The following is a 24,269-nucleotide window of genomic DNA, read 5'->3' as shown; positions in this document are numbered from 1 at the left end:
ATTAATTAACCCAAGCTTTAACCCAGCCTATATATATTTAGTGTAACCTTAGAATTCATACCTAGCTACCCAGAATTCCGTTGTACATTCCATACTCATGTATCAACTTTTTATTTTAATTTTATCATATGTGCATTGATCTTTGAATTCTTAATTCAGCATTGGGGTAATTTTGTCCCCTTATTTATTTATTGATTTGATTTTTTTATAGACATAAAAATAATAAGAATATGCAAATGCAGATGCACGAAATCTACTGATAAAGAGAAGAGTTATTAAATAGAAAAACTAAAAATAAAGAAAAGAACGATCATACCATGGTGGGTTGTCTCCCACCTAGCACTTTGCTTTAACGTCCGTAAGTTGGACGCTCCACTAGCTCAATCTTCCGCTATGTGGGGATCTTCCAAGAGGAAGATCTCAAGCTCCTTGTTTTTCTGCATCTTCTCGCCATGGTATAGCTTCAGGCGTTGTCCATTAACCTTGATAAGTTCAGAACTTGAAGGATGACTTAGGTGGTAAACTCCGTATGGTTCGGACTTCTCTACTCTGTATGGACCTTCCCATCTTGATCGCAACTTACCTGGCATGAGCCTCAGTCGAGATTTGTAAAGGAGGACTAAATCCCTAGGTTGGAACTCTTTTTTCTTGATGTGCTGATCGTGTACAGCCTTCATCTTTTCCTTGTATAGTCTTGAGTTCTCATAAGCTTCTAGGCGAAGGCTCTCCAGTTCTTGCAGTTGCAACTTCCTTTCAGCTCCGGCTTTTTCAATTCCCATGTTGCACTCCTTGACTGCCCAAAAGGCTCTGTGCTCTACTTCAACTGGGAGATGGCAAGCTTTTCCATAAACTAAGCGGAAAGGACTCATCCCAATGGGTGTTTTGTATGCTATCCTATATGCCCAGAGTGCATCTTGTAGCCTGGTGCTCCAGTCTTTTCTATGAGGTTTGACTATCTTCTGCAAGATACGTTTTATCTCTCTGTTTGACACATCGGCTTGCCCATTGGTCTGAGGATGGTATGCTTTCGCAACCTTATGAATTATCCCATGCTTCTTCATTAATCCTGTTAGTCTCCTGTTACAAAAATGGGTGCCTTGATCGCTCACGATTGCCCCTGGTGATCCAAAGCGACAAATAATATGGTTTCTCACAAAGGAAACAACAGTGTTAGCATCATCAGTGCGGGTAGGAATTGCTTCCACCCATTTGAAAACGTAATCCACTGCTAACAATATATAAAAATAACCATTAGAATTTGGAAATGGACCCATGAAGTCAATACCCCAAACATAAAAAATTTCACAGAAAAGCATAATTTGTTGAGGCATTTCATCCCTCCTGGATATATTACCAAATTTTTGGCATGGGAGACAAGATTTACAAAACTTGACAGCATCTCTAAAAAGAGTAGGCCACCAGAATCCACTGTCTAAGATCTTTCTTGCTGTTCTTTGAGGGCCAAAATGTCCTCCACTCTCAGATGAGTGACATGCCTCTAAAATAGACTGGAATTCTGATTGAGGCACACACCGTCTAATTACCTGATCAGCGCCACATCTCCATAAATATGGGTCATCCCATATATAATATTTAGACTCGCTTTTCAGCTTGTCTCTTTGATGCTTAGAAAAGTTTGGAGGAAATGTGCGGCTAACTAGATAATTAGCTACAGGTGCATACCAAGGGACTACCTCAGATACTGCTTGCAGGTTATCAAATGAAAAATTATCATCTATAGGAGTAGGATCATCCTTAACGTGCTCAAGGCAACTCAAGTGGTCTGCCACTAAATTCTGGTTACCACTTCTATCCTTTATTTCTAAATCAAATTCTTGTAATAGCAGTATCCAACGTATAAGCCTTGGTTTGGACTCCTTTTTAGCTAATAGATACTTTAAAGCTGCATGGTCCGAATACACTACTACTCTAGTACCAAGTAAATAAGCTCGAAATTTATCCAGGGCAAAAACAATAGCAAGAAGCTCTTTCTCAGAGGTAGTATAATTGGACTGGGTAGTGTCTAAAGTCTTAGACGCATAAGCTATAACAAAAGGATCCTTACCTTCACGCTGAGCTAGCGTTGCTCCTACTGCATGGTTGGAAGCATCGCACATGATTTCAAACGGCTAGCTCCAGTCTGGTCCTCTCACAATTGGAGCTTGAGTCAGGGTGGTCTTCAGCTTATCAAACGCTTGTTTGCAATCCTCACTGAACTCGAACTCAATATCTTTCTGCAGTAATCTGGACAAGGGGAGTGCTACCTTATTGAAGTCTTTTATGAATCTCCTGTAAAAACCTGCATGGCCAAGGAATGAACGGACCTCCCTCACAGAGGAGGGGTAAGGTAAACTCGAAATAACATTCACCTTTGCTGGGTCTACAGAAATTCCATTATTAGATACCACATGTCCTAGTACAATCCCTTGTTTTACCATAAAGTGACATTTATCAAAATTTAATACAAGGTTTGTATTAATACATCTATCTAATACTCTAGATAATCCATCTAAGCAAAGGCTAAAAGAATCACCATAAATGCTAAAATCATCCATAAAAACCTCCATACAGTCTTCAATAAGATCAGAGAAAATACTCATCATGCACCTTTGGAAAGTAGCTGGTGCATTGCACAAGCCAAAGGACATTCTCTTGTAAGCATAAGTCCCAAAAGGACATGTAAAAGTAGTCTTTTCCTGATCCTCAGGAGCTATATGAATCTGGAAATAACCTGTGTAACCATCTAAAAAGCAATAATGTGATTTACCTGACAGGCGATCCAGCATTTGATCAATGAATAGAAGTGGGTAGTGATCCTTACGGGTGGCTTGGTTGAGACACCTGTAATCAATGCAGACTAGCGTTCTGAACTCTAGTTGCTATGAGCTTTCCATGCTCATTCTTCACTGTAGTGACTCCAGACTTTTTGGGAACCACTTGTACTGGGCTAACCCATTCACTGTCTTAAATGGGATAGATGATACCTGCTTCCAACAGTCTGGTCACTTCCTTTTTGACGACTTCCAGGATAGTGGGATTCAATCTTCTTTGGGGTTGACGGACAGGTCTCGCTCCCTCTTCTAAAAATATTCTGTGCTCACATACTTGAGGGTTGATGCCTACTATGTCTGCCAAACTCCACCCAATTGCCTTCTTATGCCTCCTCAGTACATCAGGTAACTGCTCTTCTTGTTGAGAAGTGATTTCCCTTGCAATGATAACTGGAAACTTCTGCTCATCTTCAAGATAAGCATATTTGAGATGTGGAGGAAGAGGTTTTAATTCCAACTTCTGATCATGGGCAGGCTCTGGATTGTCTGGAGCTTGTGAAAATGCTGAAGTGCCCTCATTGTCAGTTAAGAGGGTCCTCACACTTGGACCTTGTCCAGTGTGTCTCTCTTCTAACTCTTCCTTGTGAAATTCAGCTACAGTTTCATCTATGACATCACACTGGAAGATAGAATGGTCTTCTGGAGGGTTGTTTATGACTCCATTCAGATTGACGATTACTATTCGGCCATCTTTTTCAAAAGAGTATGTTCCTGAAAAAGCATCCAATTTGAATTTTGATGTCTTCAGGAATGGTCTTTCAAGTAGGATTGATGATGGCTTATCTGAGTCATTATGGGGCATCTCCAAGATATAAAAATCAGTGAGAAATGTAAGCCCTTTAATGTTCACCAAAACATCTTCAGCAACTCCAGCCGCTGTAATAATGCTTTTATCTGCTAACACAAAACGAGCTGCGGACCTTTTTAAGGGAGGGAGCCTCAAAATATCATATATAGACAAAGGCATTATACTAACACATGCTCCTAAATCACACATGCAATCATAAATTACTACACCACCAATAGTACAACTAACTATACAAGGACCTGGGTCACTACACTTTTCAGGTAGTCCTCCCATTAAAGCAGATATGGAACTACCTAAAGGAATAGTTTCTAATTCATTAATTTTGTCTTTATGTATACATAAATCTTTTAGAAACATTGCATATTTAGGTACCTGTTGAATAACATCAAAAAGAGGAACAGTTACCTCAACCATTTTGAATATCTCTACCATTTTAGGATTGGGTTCCAGCTGCTTCCTGGGCTTCCTTGCAAGTTATGGAAATGGAATGGGAAAGGTGTTTTCTGCAGTGTCTGCGCCTTTTGGTGCTTCCTCCTGTGGTTGGGCTTCTTCTTTTTCAGCTATGTCCTGTATGTCCTCTTCCTCTTCAACATCTTCTATTTCTACTACCTCTTCAGCTGAGGCGTGTTCTGGTGGGCTTGGCTCCTCCTAATTCCTCTCCTGCAGTGTGGTTCCAGACCTTAGGGTGATGGCATTAATGCCTCCCTTTGGATTGGGTAATGGTTGAGAGGGAATTCCAGTGGAGCTCAAAGGTTGGTTACTGGGGTTATTCATTGATCCAATCTGTGAGGCGAGAGCATGTACAGCAGAGGTCAGACCATTTAGAGTGGCACTAAGGTTATTTTCCATGGCCTGTTGTCTCCTATCAATAGATTGTAGTAACTCATCATTAGGAAATGAAGAAGGATAAGTAATTTGAGAGGTCTGCTGTTGGGTATTCTGTGGTCCTTGGGATTGCCTCAGGTGAGGTGCTCTATAAGGTTGGTTCTGCTGCCTGTTGTTGTTATTATTCCACCTTTGATTTCCCTGATTGTCTCTGCCTCCTCTGTTATTGTTGTCCTTCCAGTTCTGGTTAGAATTGTCCTGCCATCCATGGTTATGATTTCCACCTTGATTGTACCCTTGGTTGGGGCGGTCATAGAAGTTATGAGTGGATGCGACCATGTTGTCTTCCTGTTGGAGCTGCGGGCATTCATCAGCACAAATTCTTCAAACTCTCTGTGGGACTAACTGTTGGCCTTGCTGTGGTGGAGGAGGTTGAGCTTGCTGAACTTGTTGTTGATTCAATTGCATCTGCTTCAGCAAGTTGGTCATTTCACAGATACTCTGAGCTAGAGCAGCAGTCTCTCTGCTAGAGGATACTTCTGCGATGGCTTTTGAACGGCCTTGTTTCTACCTGTGGTTCCTAGTAGATTCAGCTAAGTCGCTGATCAATTGCCATGCCTCATCAGTGGTCTTGTACTTCTTCATAGACCCATTGCTAGCACTTTCCAATGTGGTCTTATCTTGGGGCCTCATGCCCTGTGTGATATAGCTGAGTAACACTATCTTGTCAATCATGTGGTGGGGGCATGCTTCCAGAAGATTATTGAAGCGTTCCTAGTATTCAAAGAGAGTTTCGTTGTCATCTTGAACAAGCGTGGAAATGTCTTTCCTCAGTTTATTAGTAACTTCAGATGGAAAGATTTTTTCCAAAAATTCTTTTCTGAGTGTATCCCAGTTGGATACATTTGCTAGGGGTTGAGTGTAGTACAACTCTCTTGCTTTTCCCTCAAGAGAAAACGAGAAAGCTTTCAGCAAAATTGAAGTTTCATTTGCACCATCACGCCTGACAGTAGAACAGGCTGCTTGGAAATCTCTCAGGTGCTTGATAGGCTCTTGAGCAGGTAAGCCATGAAACTTGGGCATCAAATTGAGCAGTGCGGTCTTTATTTCAAAATCTGTAGCCACCACTGGGTGATGCGCTTGAAACGGTTGCATTGTAAAATCAGGGGCTCCTTCCTCCCAGATAGTAATTCTCCTAGGTTCTGCCATGTCGTCTGCACGTGAATCAACCGAATCAGTAGAACGGGTGCTGGTTTCTTCTTCAACTGACGTTTTAGATCCGCCCTTAGAGAGGACTAACCGACGCCGAGCTCGCCTTATTCGTGAAATAGTCCTTTCAATTTCAGGATCGAATATTGGCAAGTTTGGATCAGGAAGTGAACGCGTTATTTGACGAAAGAAACATGCAGCTCATAGTAGCAAAATAAAATAAAATACAAATAAATAAATTCTAATTAATAACTTTAGCACTCTATTGCAACTCCCCAGCAACGGCGCTAAAAATTGATGGTAGCAGAAATTGGCTAATTTAAAATTGTTAAATATATACGTTGCAAGTATAGTTCTTAACTCGCCAAAAACCCACTTATCAATTTAGAAAGGTGTCATAGAAATTTAAAATAAAATACTGGGAGTATGAATCCCAGGTCGTCTCCCAACGAGTTGCAGAAAAGTGTGCTATTTTATTAATCAGAGGTTTTCAAAAAGGTTTGAATTGAGTAAGCAGGAAATTAAATTGGAGAATTTGAATAATGTAAATAAAATCCTTGATTGGGAGTTGATTAGTTGGAATCCCTATTATTGTTGGAATACTCTCAAGATTAATTGACAATTAAAAGTTGTCCTGTTTAGTTATCCTTTACTAGGTAAGGGAAAGTCAAACAAGTTGGAATGCTACGTCTGTTCACAAGTTGCAATCCACTTAATTAAAAGAGATTGGTGTTAGTGACTAGAAGGCAATCCAATCATAAACCCAATTACAATCTTTCTTTCAAGCTTTCCAACTCAAGGGTTCCCTTCAATCAACTCCCCATCAAGTTAGGGAACTACTCGCTCATTGTGAATGTAAAATTCATAGCATATGAAAAGGAATTAAAGAAAGACATTGTAAATAAAAATTGAAATAATTAATTAAAAATAAAGATAATCCTTATATTAAATAATCCAAAAAGATATTCCAATGGTAAAATTAAACAAAGCAAAGAACATGGAAGAGTAAGCCAAGTAAAGAAAACGAACTAGAATGACGAAGTCTTGATGAGGTAATAACTCTTCTCAGTGTCCCAATGCAAAGAGCAATCGAAAAGTAAATCCTAAGAACTATGAATGTTCAGAGAGAAAACCTAGGGGAGGAGTAAAAACTAGATCTCCAAACTAAAACTCTGTAGAATGAATGTTGTCTTTGGTTTCTGCATGTTCTCTGGCTCTAGTCTGCTGTTCTGGGCCGAAAACTGGGTCAAAATAGGGTCTAAAATCGCCCCCAGCGAATTCTGCAGATTATGCAGATCGCGCATGTCACGCGATTGCGTCATCCATGCGGATGCATAATTCGCGTTTTTCCCTGCCACGCGTTCGCGTCCTCCACGCCTTCGCGTCGCTTGTGCTTTTCCAATCCGCGCGGTTGCATGAGTCATGCAGCCGCGTCACTGCGATTTCTCCTCTTTTGCGCGGTCGCGTGAGCCATGCGGCCGCGTCACTTCTCGCTGGTTATCTCCTCAATTTCTTGTGTTCCTTCCATTTTGCTAGCTTCCTTTCTAATCTCTAACTCATTCGTGTCCTATAAAGCCTGAAACGCTTAACACACAGATCACGGCATCGAATGCAATAAAGGAGAATTAAAATGCATAATTAAAAGTCTCTAGGAAGCAGTTTTCAATCATGTAATAATTTCAGGAAGGAAATATAAGTGGGTAAGGATCATGATAAAACCACACAATTAAACACAATATAAACCATAAAATAGTGGTTTATCATTAACCTTTACTAAGATAAAAGAAGGTCAAGGGATTAATTGGTTTGATCTTCGGATCCTATTTATTTCCTAAGAAAAGATTGGGATTATTGAAGTTCAATTTAATTAACAAAGATAACAATTATCAATCATGTTTGAGTTTGATAACTCCTGAGTTACTGATTTCTTAACCAAGACCAAAAGGTGAAAAGTAAATCTACTGGAATAAAAATGTCTTCAGATGGGAATAACAATAATGTAAATAAAAGAAAGCAATAATAAACTGAAATACCTCAAATAACATTAATTCAAAAGAGTAATATGTAACATGGAAGAATTCATAAATTAAATTGCAAAAGTAAATAACAGGGAATATTGAACCTGATAAAGAGATAATCCTGAAAGCGCATAAAATCCTAATTCTAAATCCTAATCCTAAAGAGAGGAGAGAGAAGAGAGAACCTCTCTCAAAACTAAATCTAAATCATGAAAACTAACTAAAGTGGAGACTCTCTTTCTGAATGTATGCATTCCCCCATTTCATAACCTCTGGTCTATGCCTTTTGGACTTGGATCTCGGCCAAAAAGGGCTTCAGAATTTGCTATGAGCGTTTTCTGCAATTTCTGGTGCGTGGCTTCTGTCACGCGTCCACGTGGGTCACGTGGTCGCGTCATTCGGAGTTTTCTTTGTCACGTGGTCGCGTCAATCATGCGACCGCGTCATATGTGTTTCGCTCGAGGCGCGCGGTCGCGTCAGTCATGCGGCCGCGTCAATGCCTTTTCGCGCTGGCATGCGGCCGCGTCGCCCATGCAATCGCGTGGCTGCCAGTTTCTTTAAAAACTCTGTTTTGTGCTTTCCTTCCATTTTTGTATGTTTCCTTTCCATCCTTTAAGTCATTCCTACCTTAGAAGATCTGAAACTACTCAACACACGAATCACGACATCGAATGGAAATAAAGGTAATTAAAATAATTAATTTTAAAGCATAGGAAACATGTTTTTCACATACATCATATAATAAGGAAGGGAAAGTAAAACCATGCAAATAATATGAATAAGTGGGTGAAGGATTGAATAAATCACTCAGATTAAGCACAAAATATATCATAAAATATGGGTTTATCAACCTCCCCACACTTAAACAATAGCATGTCCTCATGCTAGGTCCAAGAGTAATGTTAGGTTAAAGTGGTGGAGTGCCATGCAATGCAATCTAATCTAAATGCAACTACCTAGATGCATCATGCAATTCTAATAAATTTTTTTATCCACTTGTATATAAAGCTTACATGTAGTTGAATTAATTCACATTCTCAAGGGGGCTAACAAAGGTGATGTAAAGGGTAGGCTGTTTTGGGATAAGTGAGCTAAAATTAAACAATGGCCTCAATCACTCTCTTGGAATGTATTTCTATTCTACAATCGGACATATAGATTAAAACAAAGTAAAGAACATTAGAATAAATAAGAAGGACGGAACATACAGGAATAAAAATTATGGTTTGAATGTAACCATACAATTAAGCTCAAAACTCACAGGTTGTGTGTTCTCTAACTCAGAAATCATATATCAATTATGTATGTCATGCAAGTAAAATTAAAAGTTCCCATTATTCTCAATGTAAAATTTATTTTGAATGGCTTTAAAGTTTTAGTTTCTCCTTGATGAAATGTTGTTAACGAACTAACATATAATGCTATATAAACAAGGTGTGGGTTGTTTCTATTATGTTCAAGTTCCTAGTTTACTCCCTTTTTATATTTTCAAATTAAACTAATCTATCTTATGCTAAAAAGGGTAAACTATACTAATCAATCCACAATTTCTATAATTAATAAGTTAGAATTGCAACTAAACTAAATGGCTAAAATATGAACTGAAAATACAAAATGTAGAAAATAGAGTATAAATACATGAAAATAGCAATTTATAAGTACTAAGAGAATAAAAATAAAAAAAAAGAGAAAAATACAGAAAAATAGCAAAATAAAATGAAAGAATCTGTAGTGGTTCACCAAAAAATACGCCAGAGATGGCGACCTCCCCACACTTAAAATGAAGCATCATCCGTGATGCTCACTCAACCAGGGCGTGAAGGGGTGTCATCACTGGAAGGGTGGGTAGCTGGAGTCTCTGTGGTGGTGGTCTGAGGATCTGCCTGCTGCAGAGGAGGTGCTAACTGGATAAGGATCTCGGGGTCTACAGCCTGGATCTGAGGCGGAGCCTCCTGATGTGACGTGGCCTGCTCTGTGCCTGCCTTTGCTGCCTCGCTCTGTGGATGGGTCTCTGCCTCGTGATCATCCGCCTCCTCCTCAGATGCCTCAAATGGTGTGTCAGGCTCGGAGGGGATGTCACCAGATCATATCATCAGCTTCAGGTGCTCATAGCGTCGCTTGTTGCGACGCTCCATCTGGTCAAGCCGTCGAAACAGGCGGTGCACTAGATGATAGACGGGCTCTGGGGCAAGTGGAGGTGCAGTGATGGTAGCAGGGGTAGCTGGGGTAGCTGTGGAAGAAGAGGGCCCGGCAGATGGTGTGGCTGTCTCAGCAGTAGCAGTGAAGAAAGAAGCTAGAAAGTTCCTGCTATGAGGGATAATCTTCTTGCATTCTGCAGCAGGTGGCTTTTCATCAGCATCCTCCTAAGGCACGTCAGCTCGACGGCCTAGCTGTGTAATCAGGCAAGGAAAGGGAAGAGTGCCTCGGACGTGGACCCTGGCCATATAGTACCGGATAAAGCGTGGCAGGTACAGGTCCTTACCCTCCATCACACACCATAGGAGGATGATCATAGCGGCTGGTATCTCAGTCTCGTGAGTACTCGGCATAATGAAGTTGCTAAGTATCTGATGCCATAGCCAAGCCTCATCATTCAAGTAAATCCGCTTGATTCCCTTTGGCATGGTAGTGTTTTGACCCATAATCCAAGGAACGGTCGGGTCAAGGGCTATCCTGGCCTTGACTGCATCCCAATCAAATTTCATGAAGCGCATGTCCTCCTCAGCTTTTTGATAACCATCCAGCTGATCAGATTTAGGCAGAAGTTTCAGAACATCCTCTATGGCCTCTTCAGTGACCAGAATCTACTTCCCTCTTAGGTTCACTGCATCTAGGGAAGTCTTGAAGTAATTGCAGTAGAATTCTCTTACCCAAGATGCATTGACCTCAGTCAAGTTTCTTTCCAGGAAGAACCAGCCTCTTCGTTTGATTTGCTCAGAGGTGTATTGCTGGAGTTCTTCTGGGATCTTCAGAGTCCTCTCCAGGTACAGGTTCCTGGAAGTTACAAACACCGGATACCTCAGCTTACAGTATCGGTTTGCAAACTTTACTGGATCAGTAGCAAGAAGTAACTGGTCGACTTTCTCCTGCGGGGTAAAGTTTTTCTCCCGCCAGGAGTCATCGTGCATGATATCCATGATGGACATAGCGGATTCTCCTCGTTTATGTTTGCTAGTAGTTGCCTTTGCTTTTCCCTTTCTCTGGGTGGCAGACATCCTGAAAAAATAGAAAACCAGGATATAATAAAAATAGGAAAACAAATAGGCAAATAGTCAAAAGAAACACAAAGTGGCAAAGGAGCAATAAAATAAGAAAAATGAGTTAAGTAAATGTGCATTAAGGATTGTATAGGAGTTAAAAGTCTGAAAAGAGGAATTCACAATCCAAAATGTAATAGAAGGCATGTTAAGTAGGAAAAATTATCAGTATGCCATGGTTAGAAGGTTAAAGAGAAAGTGAAAAACCAAGAAGATAGAGTATAAAAGGTTAGGTTGGTTAGAATTGAAAAAGAGTTTAAGAAGTTAAAATTAGTGAGTTAGTAAAAAGTGGGTTAATGTAAGTGGCATAATGATAAGTTTCTAAGTAACAACCATTCACAATTAAAGGCTACGGGTAACTCATAACCAAACAAGGAAATTAGGTTGATGATGATTCAGATAGATATAGAAATAGCAAAAATTGGAATCTAAACATCAAAAATGCAATTTATGAACCAGGAAATCAAAGAGAATGAGAAAGCTTGCCCTGGCATTCATGAATTGGTTTGGTTAAATCTAAGGGAAGCACAGTTGAAAATGCCAAAACCAAGACATGAATGGAAACATTTTACAGAAATTTGGGCAGCATTCCGGCTAAAATTGGATTGTCCCAGAAAATAAACAGCAACAGAATAGTTCATATGAATCAAAATTAAAGCTGCAATTAAATAGTATGAATAAGAAAGAGCATAGCAGCATGAACTTGAAGAGTAGCATATGAACATTACTAACATATAGCAACAGCAGAATTGCGAATTGATAAAACAAGAAACAAGAACAGGGCAATTAAACAGGCCTAAATCCACTAACCACATCCTAGGCTACCTAACAACCTAAAATCCACTACAACATGCATAACTAACTAGCCTAAATATGAACATAAACAGAAAAAATATGAATTAGCTACGAAGGGATAAAAGGGTGGCGTTCGTCGGAACCTGGTAGGCGAATTTAAGGAGAGTGGGGCAGAGAGGTGGCTGGGGATGGTGGCGGTGTTGTCTGGCGCGGCAGAGGAGGGTGGTGTGGCGGCAGTGGCTGCTGTTCGGGGGCAGGGAGGGAAAGGTAGGGGTAATGGGGGTAGGGGGTTAGGGGAAGGAAGGGGGGCGTGGGTGGCACTGGGCGGTGACGGCGGCGCGGTGGTGGTGATCGCGGAGGAGGGCAGGGGTGGTAAGGAAGGAAGAAGAAGGAAGAAGAAGAAAAAGGGGGAGGGGGGAAGGAAGGGGGGTGGGTGGCGGCGGGGTCTGGGTGGTCGGCGGGGTGGCGGTCGTTCGGTGATGGTGGCTGGGTGGTGGTGGTGTGATCGGAGAAGAAGAGAGGAAGGAGAAGGGTTTGGGGGGGCACAAATGGTAGGGTTCGCGTGACTGGGGGTTATAAATTTGAATCCACGCGATCGCGTAGGACACGCGGTCGCGTGGCTGGAGTAATATAGGGGTCGACGCGATCGCGTGAGTGGCGCGATTGCATGGAATAGCTAAAGAGTGAATGACGCGATCGCCTGGGGCATGCGATCGCGTCGCTGGAAATTGTGCTAAACGCACGAATCCAGCGTCGTTTCAGCGTAACTCTCTGTCTCCTTTTTGGGATGTTGTGTAATCCATGCGACGTGATCGTGTCGCTCACGCTGTCGCGTGGGATTGATGTTGTGCAAGTGATGCGATCGCGTGGGCCGTTTGTGCGAAACGCACAATGGCCGCACGATTCCAGCCTAACTTTCTAGACGTTGGATCTTTACGCCGATCTCCAGGTCACGCGGCCGCGTGAATGACGCGGTCGCATGGGAAGTGTTTTTTGCAACTTGACGCGATCGCATGGATAATGCGGTCGCGTCGCACACCCTTTTTTTTGTGTAAAATGCAGAATGCAATGCTAATATGAATTTTATGCATGATTCCAGGTTCAATGAAGTAAAATAAAACTAAAAAATAAACAAAACAAAATAAAATTAAAATTAAAAAAAAGGAACGATCATACCATGGTGGGTTGTCTCCCACCTAGCACTTTTATTTAAAGTCCTTAAGTTGGACATTGGATGAGCTTCCTGTTATGGTGGCTTATGCTTGAATTCATCCATAAATCTCCACCAATGCTTGGAATGCCAATAGCCTCCGGGGTCCCAAACTAGGCATGTGAAGCTTCTGAGCAGCTTCAAACAGATTGTCAGGCTCCTGGGGTGACGAATGTCAGCATAGATTCCAGGATCCCAAACTTGTCTTTTAAATCCGCCTTCGTCTTGATCTATATTTTTCCTTTCGAGCGGTTTAGAAATTAGATTCTCACCAGGATAACCAAACGTTTTCCGAGATCCATCTGATTGATCATGATGCCAATCCGTGCACTTCGAGTTGAAGCGTGGAACCTTATTAAACCTTGTGCACCAGCTCTGAGTACGAGCCATTTCCCGCTTACTCTTAAAGCCGCAGAGAGCTCTAAGCTGGCCATCTGTTTCAAGCAAACCATATTCAAGTGGAAAAACACAGTTAAAGATTAAGGATTGTACCCACATGAAACTTGTATTGGATGGTAATGGCCTTGGGATAGGTGGTTCCAGTGGTTCTGTGAGTTCTACTCTCTTGTGCTCTTCTGTGAATTTCTCCACTTCTTTGCAAGATTCTTCAAATGTATCTATGTCCTGATCAAAGCCATCTATGTCTTCCTCATCACTTAAGTCATAGACTGGAGGTTGAGAGAAATCTACCTCCGTATCATCTTCATATTCACTCGGGGAAGATTCTTCGATCTCAGAGAATTCACTTGCGGATGCAAGCTCATTACTAGAAGAACTTGACTTGAGATTATCATTATCAAGGAGACTTGCTTCTTGGGTTGTTCTGTCTAGTTCTTCATGAAAGAATTGCTCTGGGGATTGCGCACAATCCTCTTTAGCATCAATTGTAACATCCTTGACAGAATGCTCCACAACTTTGGATTCCCATGGAGGTTCAGCGTCTCCTAAGTTTTCAACCAACTCTTCTTCTTTTATAATGACAGCTTCCTCTACTTGTTCCAGGACGAAGCCATGCTCTGTCTTGTCCACTGGAGTTTCTAGTATCTCCTTCATGCTACGCTCTTCGTTAGATTGTCCACATGGAGCTGTGGGAGGTCCTTGAATGTTCGAACATCTAGAAGATAATAGACTTACTGCTTGTTTTAGTTGATGAAGGGTTGTTTGAAGTTGATCTACTGTTTCCTTGAGGCGAACCTCTGATTCTCGGGGTGATAGATTTGGATATGGTACATGGGGAAGTGGTGATGTTTGGGAGTAATTGGACTGGAATCGGGGTAGATGAGGATCATACGGTGGTGAACGGTGAAAAGGAGCTTGTGAGTGTGGTGGTTCGAAGTTATGTTGAGAGGATGGTCTATAAACACATGGTGGGGCTTGTGGGTAATTGCAGGGTTGTCCACCATGTCTATTGGCTTGGTATGCATTGTAGAATGGTCTTTGTCCATGATATCTTGGAGGGTGTTGTTGCCTAAAGGGTTGATCAGATCCTCTTGGCTCCATCCATCTTTGATTGTTTTGACCTTGATGCATGTTCCTGCTATAACTTCCATTCCTTTCAATAACATTAGAACCAAACTCAAAGCGAAAGGAGTGAGAATTCATAGTAGCTAATAGAAATAAAAAGGGGAGAATAAAGACAAATAAACAAGTAAAAGAAAAATATTTACAATAACCAATAATAAGGCACACGATTGCACTTCCCCGGCAACGGCGCTATTTTGAAAGAACTGAAGATTGATGGTTTAGAGGTTATAGTAAACTCTCGTTGCAAGTATAGTTACTAAACCAAGAAATCAACGATTCTTACAAACGTTTTGGTTGTCACAAGTAACAAACCCCTAAATAAATTGATAACCGAAGTATTCGAACCTCGGGTCGTCTTCTCAAGGAACTGCAGGGAAGTATGTTCTTATTATTGGTTATGGAGATTGTAAATTGGGGTTTTGAGAATGAGGAGTGAATAGTCTAATTAGCAAATAAAGTAAATGAAGAACAAGTAATTTAAATGGCAAGTAAAATAAATAAATGACTATAAATAAACTTTTGGCAAGGTATGAGAAATTAGAGGTCATATCCTAGTTATCCTTATCAATGATGATGAGAATTGAATCTTAATTCCACTTTGTTAACCTTTACTAAGATAAAGGAAGGTCAAGGGATTAATTGGTTTGATCTTCAGATCCTATTTATTTCCTAAGAAAAGATTGGGATTATTGAAGTTCAATTTAATTAACAAAGATAACAATTATCAATCATGTTTGAGTTTGATAACTCCTGAGTTACTGATTTCTTAACCAAGACCAAAAGGAGAAAAGTAAATCTACTGGAATAAAAATGTCTTCAGATGGGAATAACAATAATGTAAATAAAAGAAAGCAATAATAAACTGAAATACCTCAAATAACATTAATTCAAAAGAGTAATCTGTAACATGGAAGAATTCATAAATTAAATTGCAAAAGTAAATAAAAGGGAATATTAAACCTGATAAAGAGATAATCCTGAAAGCGCATAAAATCCTAATTCTAAATCCTAATCCTAAAGAGAGGAGAGAGGGGAGAGAACCTCTCTCAAAACTAAATCTAAATCATGAAAACTAACTAAAGTGGAGACTCTCTTTCTGAATGGATGCATTCTCCCACTTCATAACCTCTGGTCTATGCCTTCTGGACTTGGATCTGGGCCAAAAAGGGCTTCAAAATTCGCTATGAGTGTTTTTTGCAATTTCTGGTGCGTGGCCTCTGTCACACGTCTGCGTGGGTCACACAGTCACGTCATTCGGAGTTTTCTTTGTCACGCGGTCGCATCAGTCATGCGACCGCGTCATATGTGTTTTGCTCGAGGCGCGCCACGTCAATGCCTTTTCGCGCTGGCATGCGACCGCATCGCCCATGCGATCGCGTGGCTGCCAGTTTCTTCAAAAACTCTGTTTTGTGCTTTCCTTCCATTTTTGTATATTTTCTTTCCATCCTTTAAGTCATTCCTACCTTTGAAGATCTGAAACTACTCAACACACGAATCACGGCATCGAATGGAAATAAAGGTAATTAAAATAATTAATTTTAAAGCATAGGAAACATGTTTTTCACATACATCATATAATAAGGAAGGAAAAGTAAAACCATGCAAATAATATGAATAAGTGGGTGAAGGATTGAATAAATCACTCAGATTAAGCACAAAATATATCATAAAATATGGGTTTATCACTCTTGCTCCATTACATCTTCAAATTGATCTTCTTCTAGGACTCCTTGAACCAGTTTCTCCATTGTGTCTACCATCATACATTCTCCAATGGATTCCTTTGGGTAACTCATGGCAGTAAAAACATTGAATACCATCTTTTCATCGTGTAGCCTTAGGACTAATTCTCCCTTTTGTACATCAATTATAGCCCCAGCTATTACCAAGAATGGCCTCCCTAGTATGATTGATGCATTAGCCTCTTTTTCCATATCAAGTACTACAAAATCAGCTGGAAAGATGAACTCTCCCACCTTAACCAATAAGTCCTCTACTACTCCATGGGGAAACTTGAATGTCTTGTCAGCTAGTTGAAGTGCCATCCTTGTTGGTTTGGCCTCTTCAATTCTCATTCTCTTCAACATGGCCATGGACATAAGATTGATGCAAGCTCCTAGGTCACACAATGCTTTCTCAATGCTAATATCCCCTATAATGCATGGGATTTGGAAGCTCTCAGGATCCTTCATCTTTTGGAAAAGCTTCTTTTGTATGATGGCACTACATTCCTCTATGAGCACTACAATTTCTTTTTCTCCCCAATTTTTTTTCTTAGTCATGAGCTCTTTTAGGAACTTGGCATAGAGTGGCATTTGCTCTAGTGCTTCAGCAAAATGTATGTTAATTTGAAGCTTCTTAAAGACTTCTAAGAACCTAGAAAACTGGCTGTCCTGCCCATCTTTTCTCAGCCTTTGTGGGTAGGGTGCCTTTGATATATAGGGCTTCAAGACTTGCTTTGGTGGGGCTGCGGTATGTATCTCTTCTTTCTCCTTGATTTCTGAGTCATTGACAGCCTCTTCTTCTTGCAAGTTATGGCTTGAGGATGCCTCCTTCACCACTTTCTCACTTCTTAATGTGATAGCCTTTCATTCCCCCCTTGGGTTAGTCATGGTATCATTTGGGAATGCATTTGTAGACATGGGCATCTGCTTGGATAGGTATCCAAATTGTGCTTCCAGTTTTGTGATTGTTGTCCTTTGGTTCTTTATATTGGATCTGACCTCTTCTTGGTATGCATCTATCTTTTTGTCAGTGTGTGCTTGTCTCTCTGCAGCAGCAGCAATATCTCCTGCCATTCGTGTCATCATGGCTTTCAATCTTGCAAATTTGTCACTGTCATCACATGGTTGTGGGGTTGAGGATGATGTATTTTGAGAATGGTTGCTGTGTGACTGTTGATTGGGTTAGAAGGGGGCATTATGTGAGTTGTGGTAGGATCTATGATTGTGTGATTGATGGCTGGGGTTGTTGTACAGGTTGGAGTGGTATGGCTTATAGTCATGGGATTGGTTTTGCTGGTTCCCCCACCCAAAATTTGAGTGATTCTTCTATCCTGAGTTGTAGGTTTTGGCATTGGGATCATATGGTTGTCTGGGTGGATTGTTCACATAGTTGGCCTGCTCCCATTCATATTCAGCTTCCGGACTAGCTCCTTCTTGCACTGATGCTTGAGTATTAATTGCTGAGACTTGATTCTTCTCCATTTGCTTGGTTAGAGCTGCCAATTGAGTTGTGATCACCTTGTTTTGAGCCAGCAGAGCATCCATCGGGTTTAGCTCCATTACTCCCCTCCTTGGGTTTCTATCGGAGGCATAGAAATACTCATTGTTAGCCACAGTTTCTGTGATATCTATGGCCTCTTCAATTGTTTTCTTGGTATTAAGGTAGCCTCCTGAAGAGTGATCTAAAGCATTCTTTGCCTCTTAAGACAATCCTTCATAGAAAATGTGCAGCTGCACCCACTCGTTGAACATGTCCGGAGGGCATTTTCTTGTTAGCTCTTTATATCTCTCCCAAGCTTCGTAGAGAGTCTTTCCATCTTGTTGTCTGAATATTTGTACCTCAGTTCTCAACTTGATAACTCTTTGGGGAGGGTAGAATTTTCGCAAGAACTTATTCACCACCTCTTCCCAAGTTATCAAACTCTCTTTTGGGAATTATTCCAGCCACTTGGAAGCTTTGTCCCTAAGAGAAAAGGGGAACAAAAGCAGTCTATAGGTGTCAGGGTGAACACCATTAGCCTTCACTGTGTCACAGATTCTCAAGAAGGTGGTTAGATGTTGATTTGGATCTTCTTGAGCATTTCCTCCAAATGAGCAGCTATTCTAAACAAAAGTAATTAACTGTGGTTTGAGCTCAAAGTTGTTGGCATGTATGGTGGGTTTCAAAATGCTGCTCCCACAATTCCTAGGGATGGGATTGATGAAGGAGCCTAATACTCTTTTCTCCTGTGGGGGAGCATGGTTGCCCACTACTTCATCTTGATGATTGTATGCTTCACCCTCCATATTTTGGGTTGGATTCTCTTCTTCTTCTTCACCAACTACCCTTTTGCCTCTTGCTACTGCCTCACTTTTTAGTCTTAGAAATGCCATCTCTTCCTTGTCATACACAACACAAAACACAATCTAAAACAAGGATGAACACCCTTTTAGAAGAAGGGTGGGTAAGTCATGTTTGGTTGATGCAAAGTATCAAACAGTTAGTATGCTACTTATTGGAATGGATATATATATACAATGGATAATTGAGGATTCAAGTGCTAAAAGAAATAAAGAAGATAAGGAATTGAAATTAAAGGAATTAACAAAGTAAAGAAAATGCTTAATCTAAGTACCCATTAACTTAATGATTGTCAATTCAAATTTAATCCCCGGCAACGGCACCATAAACTTGATTGACTAGAATTTACTGCATCACAACAATAAATTCCTTTTGGCAAGTATACCAAATTATCGTCAAGTAATAACTCACAATGAGTGAGGTCAAATCCCATAGAGATTGATTGATTGAACAACTTTAGTCACTGGGTGATTTAGTCAAGCTAATCAAGACTAATTGTTGAGTGTAGAATTCTAAATAACAAAATTGTAAATGACATAAAAATAAAGGGAAGCAATAAAGTGCAGAATCATAAAGAACATGAAAGTAAATTGCAAAAATATAAATGACTGAATTGTAATGGGGAATGGGTTGGTAGCAGAAATTAAAGAAAGCTATAAATAATACTGTTCATACACTGGTCCGAGCTATAAGGGCCGGGTTGGCTGAAATCAAGAAGACCGACCTCATGAGAGGTTGGTCCACTACCGACCTCTTTACAGGGAGCTCAGAAGATCGTCATGAAAGCCCAAAGAAGTCCAAAAACGAAGCCCCGCCGCCTACTAAGGTGCGGTTGGCCAAAGATATGATCTCACCCACAAAAGATAAGATAAGATAACAAACTTATCTCAAAGAGAGATCGTCAAACACCACTATAAATACACTGGAGCACCCAAGTATAACTCATACTCTAATTCTACAAAAAACCTGCCTAAAGCCCGTACTGACTTAAGCATCGAAGTCTCTTGCAGGTACCCCCTCCCCCAGTGATCAAGGACTAGCAGCACCTCAAGCTTCAACAAGTCAGACAGGACAGGCTTGGCCAAACCAGAAGATCTCGTCTGAGATCGACCTCAACGTTTCAAGTAACCCTCGGAACAAATAGGGAAGATAAGAATAGGGAAGATTCATTAGAGTTGGGAGATGTTGCTCTCTTTGGATTAAAATTTAGATCATTTCGTCTTCAATCATGTAACTCATTAACCTCTTGGCAATTATCATTAATTGAACCCCAATTTCTTGGTGATTCAATCTCTCAAATCTTGATAATCAGCTAATTCCTTGGTCTAATTGCTCACAAAGAGAGATAAGCTTGACCCTGATTTTACCACACATCCTCATAGATCCAAATAATTGGGTATATTTCATATCACCATATCCAATCCCAAAACCCAGTTCTACTCAATGAGAGAAGGGATTTCAAGCATGGTTTCACGTTTTCTTTTCCAAGGCTCCCATGAAACCCAATTTGCATTCAATTGCTTTTCCAAGATAATTGAACACTAAACATGAAGAACGAAATTCCTTCTAACAAATAGAAGAGAGATGAAGAGTAGAAGAAATTCACTACCAGTTAATCTATCAAGTACAACAGAGCTCCCTCCCCCAATGAGAAGGAGTTTAGCTACTCATGGCTTAGAGAAAAGTACAAGAGATGGAAGAAGATAAAGTAGGTGAAGTCCAAATTCCAAACTAAGCCACCAACCCCTTTTCAGTACTCTTCAAGGGGTATTTATACTACTCCTATTATTGGAAATGAAAATTACACAAGGAAAAGAAAATTACAATTGAAAACTAAAGAGAAAAACCATTAAATTTAGGCATGTGAGTGATGTGTGTGCGGCATGTGACTGGCGTGCCACGCCCAGCTCATCAGCTTGGCTTGGCGTGCCACGCCTGGCTACCAGGTGGCAGGCCCCCTTAGTGAAGCCGGCTTGGCGTGCCATGCCCATCTCTCAAGTAGCATGTCCATGATGTATATTGAACTGGCGTGCCACGCCAAAGATCCAAAGTGGCATGCCCATATTGATATCTTCAAGCTCCTCTTTTGGACTTTTGAACTAGCGTGCCATGCTCTTGTTAAGCTCATCACTCTTCTTTTCTGGTCACTTGTACTGGCGTGCCACGCCAAGGTCTGGCATGCCACGCCTTCATTAAGGTCTCCAATCTCTTTTCTGGAAGTTTGAACTGTCGTGCCACGTCTGGGTCTGGCATGCCACGCCCATTGTGGTGGATGAACATTCCCTTCTAGTCCAGTAAGCTAGCGTGCCATGCCCAGGACTCAAGTGACGCGCATGGTGTGAACAAGGTTGGCGTGCCACGCCTGAAGTCTCAAGTGGCACGCCTTCGATGAGTCCTTGTCCCTTCTTCTCTGGGAGTTTGTATTGGCGTGCCACGCCTTCGACATGGCGTGCCACACCCTTGTTGGAGTTTTATGCACCTTTTCTAGTTTGGTGAACTGGCATGCCACGCCCAGGACTCAAGTGGCACGCTCATGATGATGGTTAAACTCACAAGCTTGGCGTTCCACGCCCAAAGTACCAAGTGGCACGCCTTCGATGCTGCTTCTTCCTTTCTCCTCTGCTCAATTGAACTGGCGTGCCATGCCTTCGACCTGGCGTGCCACGCCCATTGTGGAGGATAGAGCTGGTGTGCCATGCCCCTTGCAAGTCTTCAAAGATCCCTCTCTGGCCAGAATACCTGGCGTGCCACCGTCCATTATAAAGCTTGGAGTTCCCTTTTCTTGAAAACATAACTGGCATGCCATGCGCATTGTAAAGCTTGTCCATCCATGTTCTAGGAAAGATAGCTGGCATGCCACGCCTGGTCTTGGCATGCCACACCCATTGAAGTTCTTCATGGACTCTTTCTGGGAGGTATAGTTGGTGTGCCACGCCCATAATAATCCCTCAAATCCTGCTCCCTGGGAATAATAGTTGGCGTGCCATGCCTCATCGCTGGCATGCCACGCCTCATAGTTGGCGTGCCATGCCCATCCAAAATGGTGGCATTTGCATGAAGTGGCATGCCCAGCACACATGCCCAGCTCCTTTTTCTTGCTTTTTCCCTCTGTTGTTGCTCTTTTCACCTGAAATTCAAGCAAGACTTATATCAAAGAAATGTCCCACAATTTCATTATATAGTTCATGTAATTTCATCAGTTGAATGAGAATTCATCAATTCTATGGTCTTTTTAGATGAGAGAAAGAGGTAGATGATGTAATTCATCAATGCCTGAAGAAACTACTGAGCTTATTAAGTTGGTTGCTAACAACCAATATCTCTACTCATCTAACAAGAATCCTGTGAACTCTGGGACCCCTCAGAAGAAAGGGGTTTTGAAAGTAGAGGCTTTGGATTCTCTTCTTGCTCAGAATAAATTTATGTCTCAGCAGATTAATATGATTACTCAACACTTGAGTGGGATGCAGGTTTCAGTTGTTAATGCTTATAATTCCCCTCAAGAGGCTCCTTATGACATGACTGGTAGCTTTATGCAAGGTGAGAATTATGATTATGCTCAATTTCTTTCTGAACAGGTCAACTACATGGGGAATGCTCCTAGAAACCCCAATAATGATCCATATGCCAATACCTATAATCAGGAGTGGAGAAATCACCCAAATTTGGGGTGGAGAAAGCAACCTCAAAGGCCACAGAATTTTAACAATAATTTTCAGGGTGGTTTTTAGCAGAATAATTATAATAACTGCCAGTTTTAGTCTCATCAACAACAACCACGTCAGCAGGCGAATTCTCAATCCCAGAAGAACACTAATTTGGAAGCACTACTGGCTAGTTTTATGCAGGAGACTAGAGCTTCACTCAGAAATTTGGAGGTGCAAGTAGGCCAGTTGAGCAAGCAAGTACCTAAGAGGCCTCCAAATACACTTCCTGGTGATACAGTGGTAAACCCAAGAGAAGATTGCAAGACTATTCAGTTAAGAAGTGGTAAAGTAGCTGGTTCTGAGACTAAGGTCAATGAGGAGTTAGTTGAAAAAGAAGCTCCAGAGGAGAAGAAAGAGAAGGTGGAGCACGTTCCTCCTAGGCGTGCAGACAACCCCTTCCTAGTCTCTCTTGACACTCATCCTACATTGCCTAAGGCTCCTGAGTACAAGCCTAAAATGCCATATCCTCAGAAATTTCAGAAGGCTTCCAAAGACAAGCAATTTTCTAGATTTTTAGAAGTCTTTAAGAAGCTTCAAATTAATATTTCTTTTGCTGAGGCTCTTGAGAAAATGCCTCTCTATGCTAGATTCATGAAAGAACTATTGACTAACAAGAGGAATTACAAGGAAAATGAGATAGTGGGGTTGACTAAGGAATGCAGTGCTATTATTCAACATAACCTTCCTGAGAAGTTGCAGGATCCAGGAAGGTTTGTAATTCCTTGCACCATTAGAGATGTCACTATTCAAAGACCTTTGTGTGATCTTGGATCTAGCATCAACCTCATGCAACTTTCAGTGATGAAAAAGCTCCAAATTGAGGAGGTAAAACCCATTCGTATTTCTCTTCAATTTGCTGATCTTTCTATTAAAATTTCTGTGGGGGTTGTTGAGGGTTTACTTGAAAAAGTTGGGCCATTTATTTTTCGTGCTGATTTTGTCATATTGGATATCGAAGAGGATAAAAAGTCCTCTATTATTCTTGGAAGACCCTTTTTAGCTACAAGTAGGGCTCTAATTGATGCGCAAAAGGGTGACTTAACCCTGAGGGCCAATGAAGAACAGGTGGTCCTTAATGTGTTTGAGGCTATTAAACACCCTAATGATTCTGAGGGGTGTATGAGAGTTGATGTTGTTGAACCACTTGTTCAAGAGGTACTAGAAGCTAAGATACTTGATGATATTCTGGATCCTCTCTCTGAGGATGATTTACTTGAGATTGATGATTCACTACCTAAAAAGGACCTATCTAGCACGCCTATGGTGGAGGGGAAAATCCCTAAGCTTGAGCTCAAACCTTTGCCTCTTTCTTTGAAATATGTGTTCCTAGGTAAAAATGATTCTTATCTAGTGATTATTAGCTCTTCCTTGAAACCTGATGAGGAAGAAGTGTTTATTACAGTGCTCAAAAGTCATCAAACAGCTCTTGGGTGGACCATTGGTGATTTAAAGGGGATTAGTCTAACCAAGTGTATGCACAAGATCCTTCTGGAAGATGATGCTAAACTGGTTGTGCAACCACAAAGGAGACTCAATCCAAGTATGAAAGAGGTGGTCCAAAAAGAGGTAATGAAACTATGGGAAGCCGGCATTATATACCCTATTTCTAATAGACCTTGGGTGGTCCTGTGCAGGTAGTTCCCAAGAAAGGAGGGATGACGGTGATCAAGAATGAAAAGAATGAGCTAATTCCTACAAGAACCGTCATAGATAGCGAATGTGCATAGATTACAGGAGGCTCAACACTGCTACAAGGAAGGATCACTTTCCCCTGCCTTTCATTGATTAGATGCTTGAAAGGTAAGCTGGTCATGCTTTTTAGTTTTTTTCTAGATGGATATTCTGGATATAACCAAATTGTAGTGGACCCTCAAGATCAAGAAAAGACGGTATTCACATGTCCTTTTGGAGTATTTGCTTATCGGAGAATGCCGTTTGGACTCTGTAATACCCCAGCAACTTTTCAGAGGTGTATGCTTTCAATTTTTTCTAATATCGTTGAAAAGTTTATTGAGGTATT

At 41.1% G+C, this 24,269-nt stretch overlaps 1 protein-coding gene across 1 annotated transcript; it reads right to left on the bottom strand.

Annotated features, from left to right (window-relative positions):
* Positions 1–16,159: 16,159 nt before the first annotated feature.
* On the bottom strand, positions 16,160–17,275 carry LOC112742788 (uncharacterized). Its single transcript, XM_025792025.1, has 2 exons — positions 17,201–17,275; positions 16,160–17,062 (listed from the first exon to the last, which is right to left on the bottom strand). Exons 1-2 carry the CDS (start codon positions 17,273–17,275, stop codon positions 16,160–16,162), a joined length of 978 nt encoding a protein of 325 aa, XP_025647810.1.
* Between the last annotated feature and the right edge of the window lie 6,994 nt (positions 17,276–24,269).

This window comes from Arachis hypogaea, chromosome 14 (assembly GCF_003086295.3).
Source record: "Arachis hypogaea cultivar Tifrunner chromosome 14, arahy.Tifrunner.gnm2.J5K5, whole genome shotgun sequence".
NCBI lineage: Eukaryota > Viridiplantae > Streptophyta > Magnoliopsida > Fabales > Fabaceae > Arachis > Arachis hypogaea.
The sequence above is the reverse complement of the archived record's forward strand: the minus strand, read 5'-3'. Positions and strand labels throughout refer to the sequence as shown.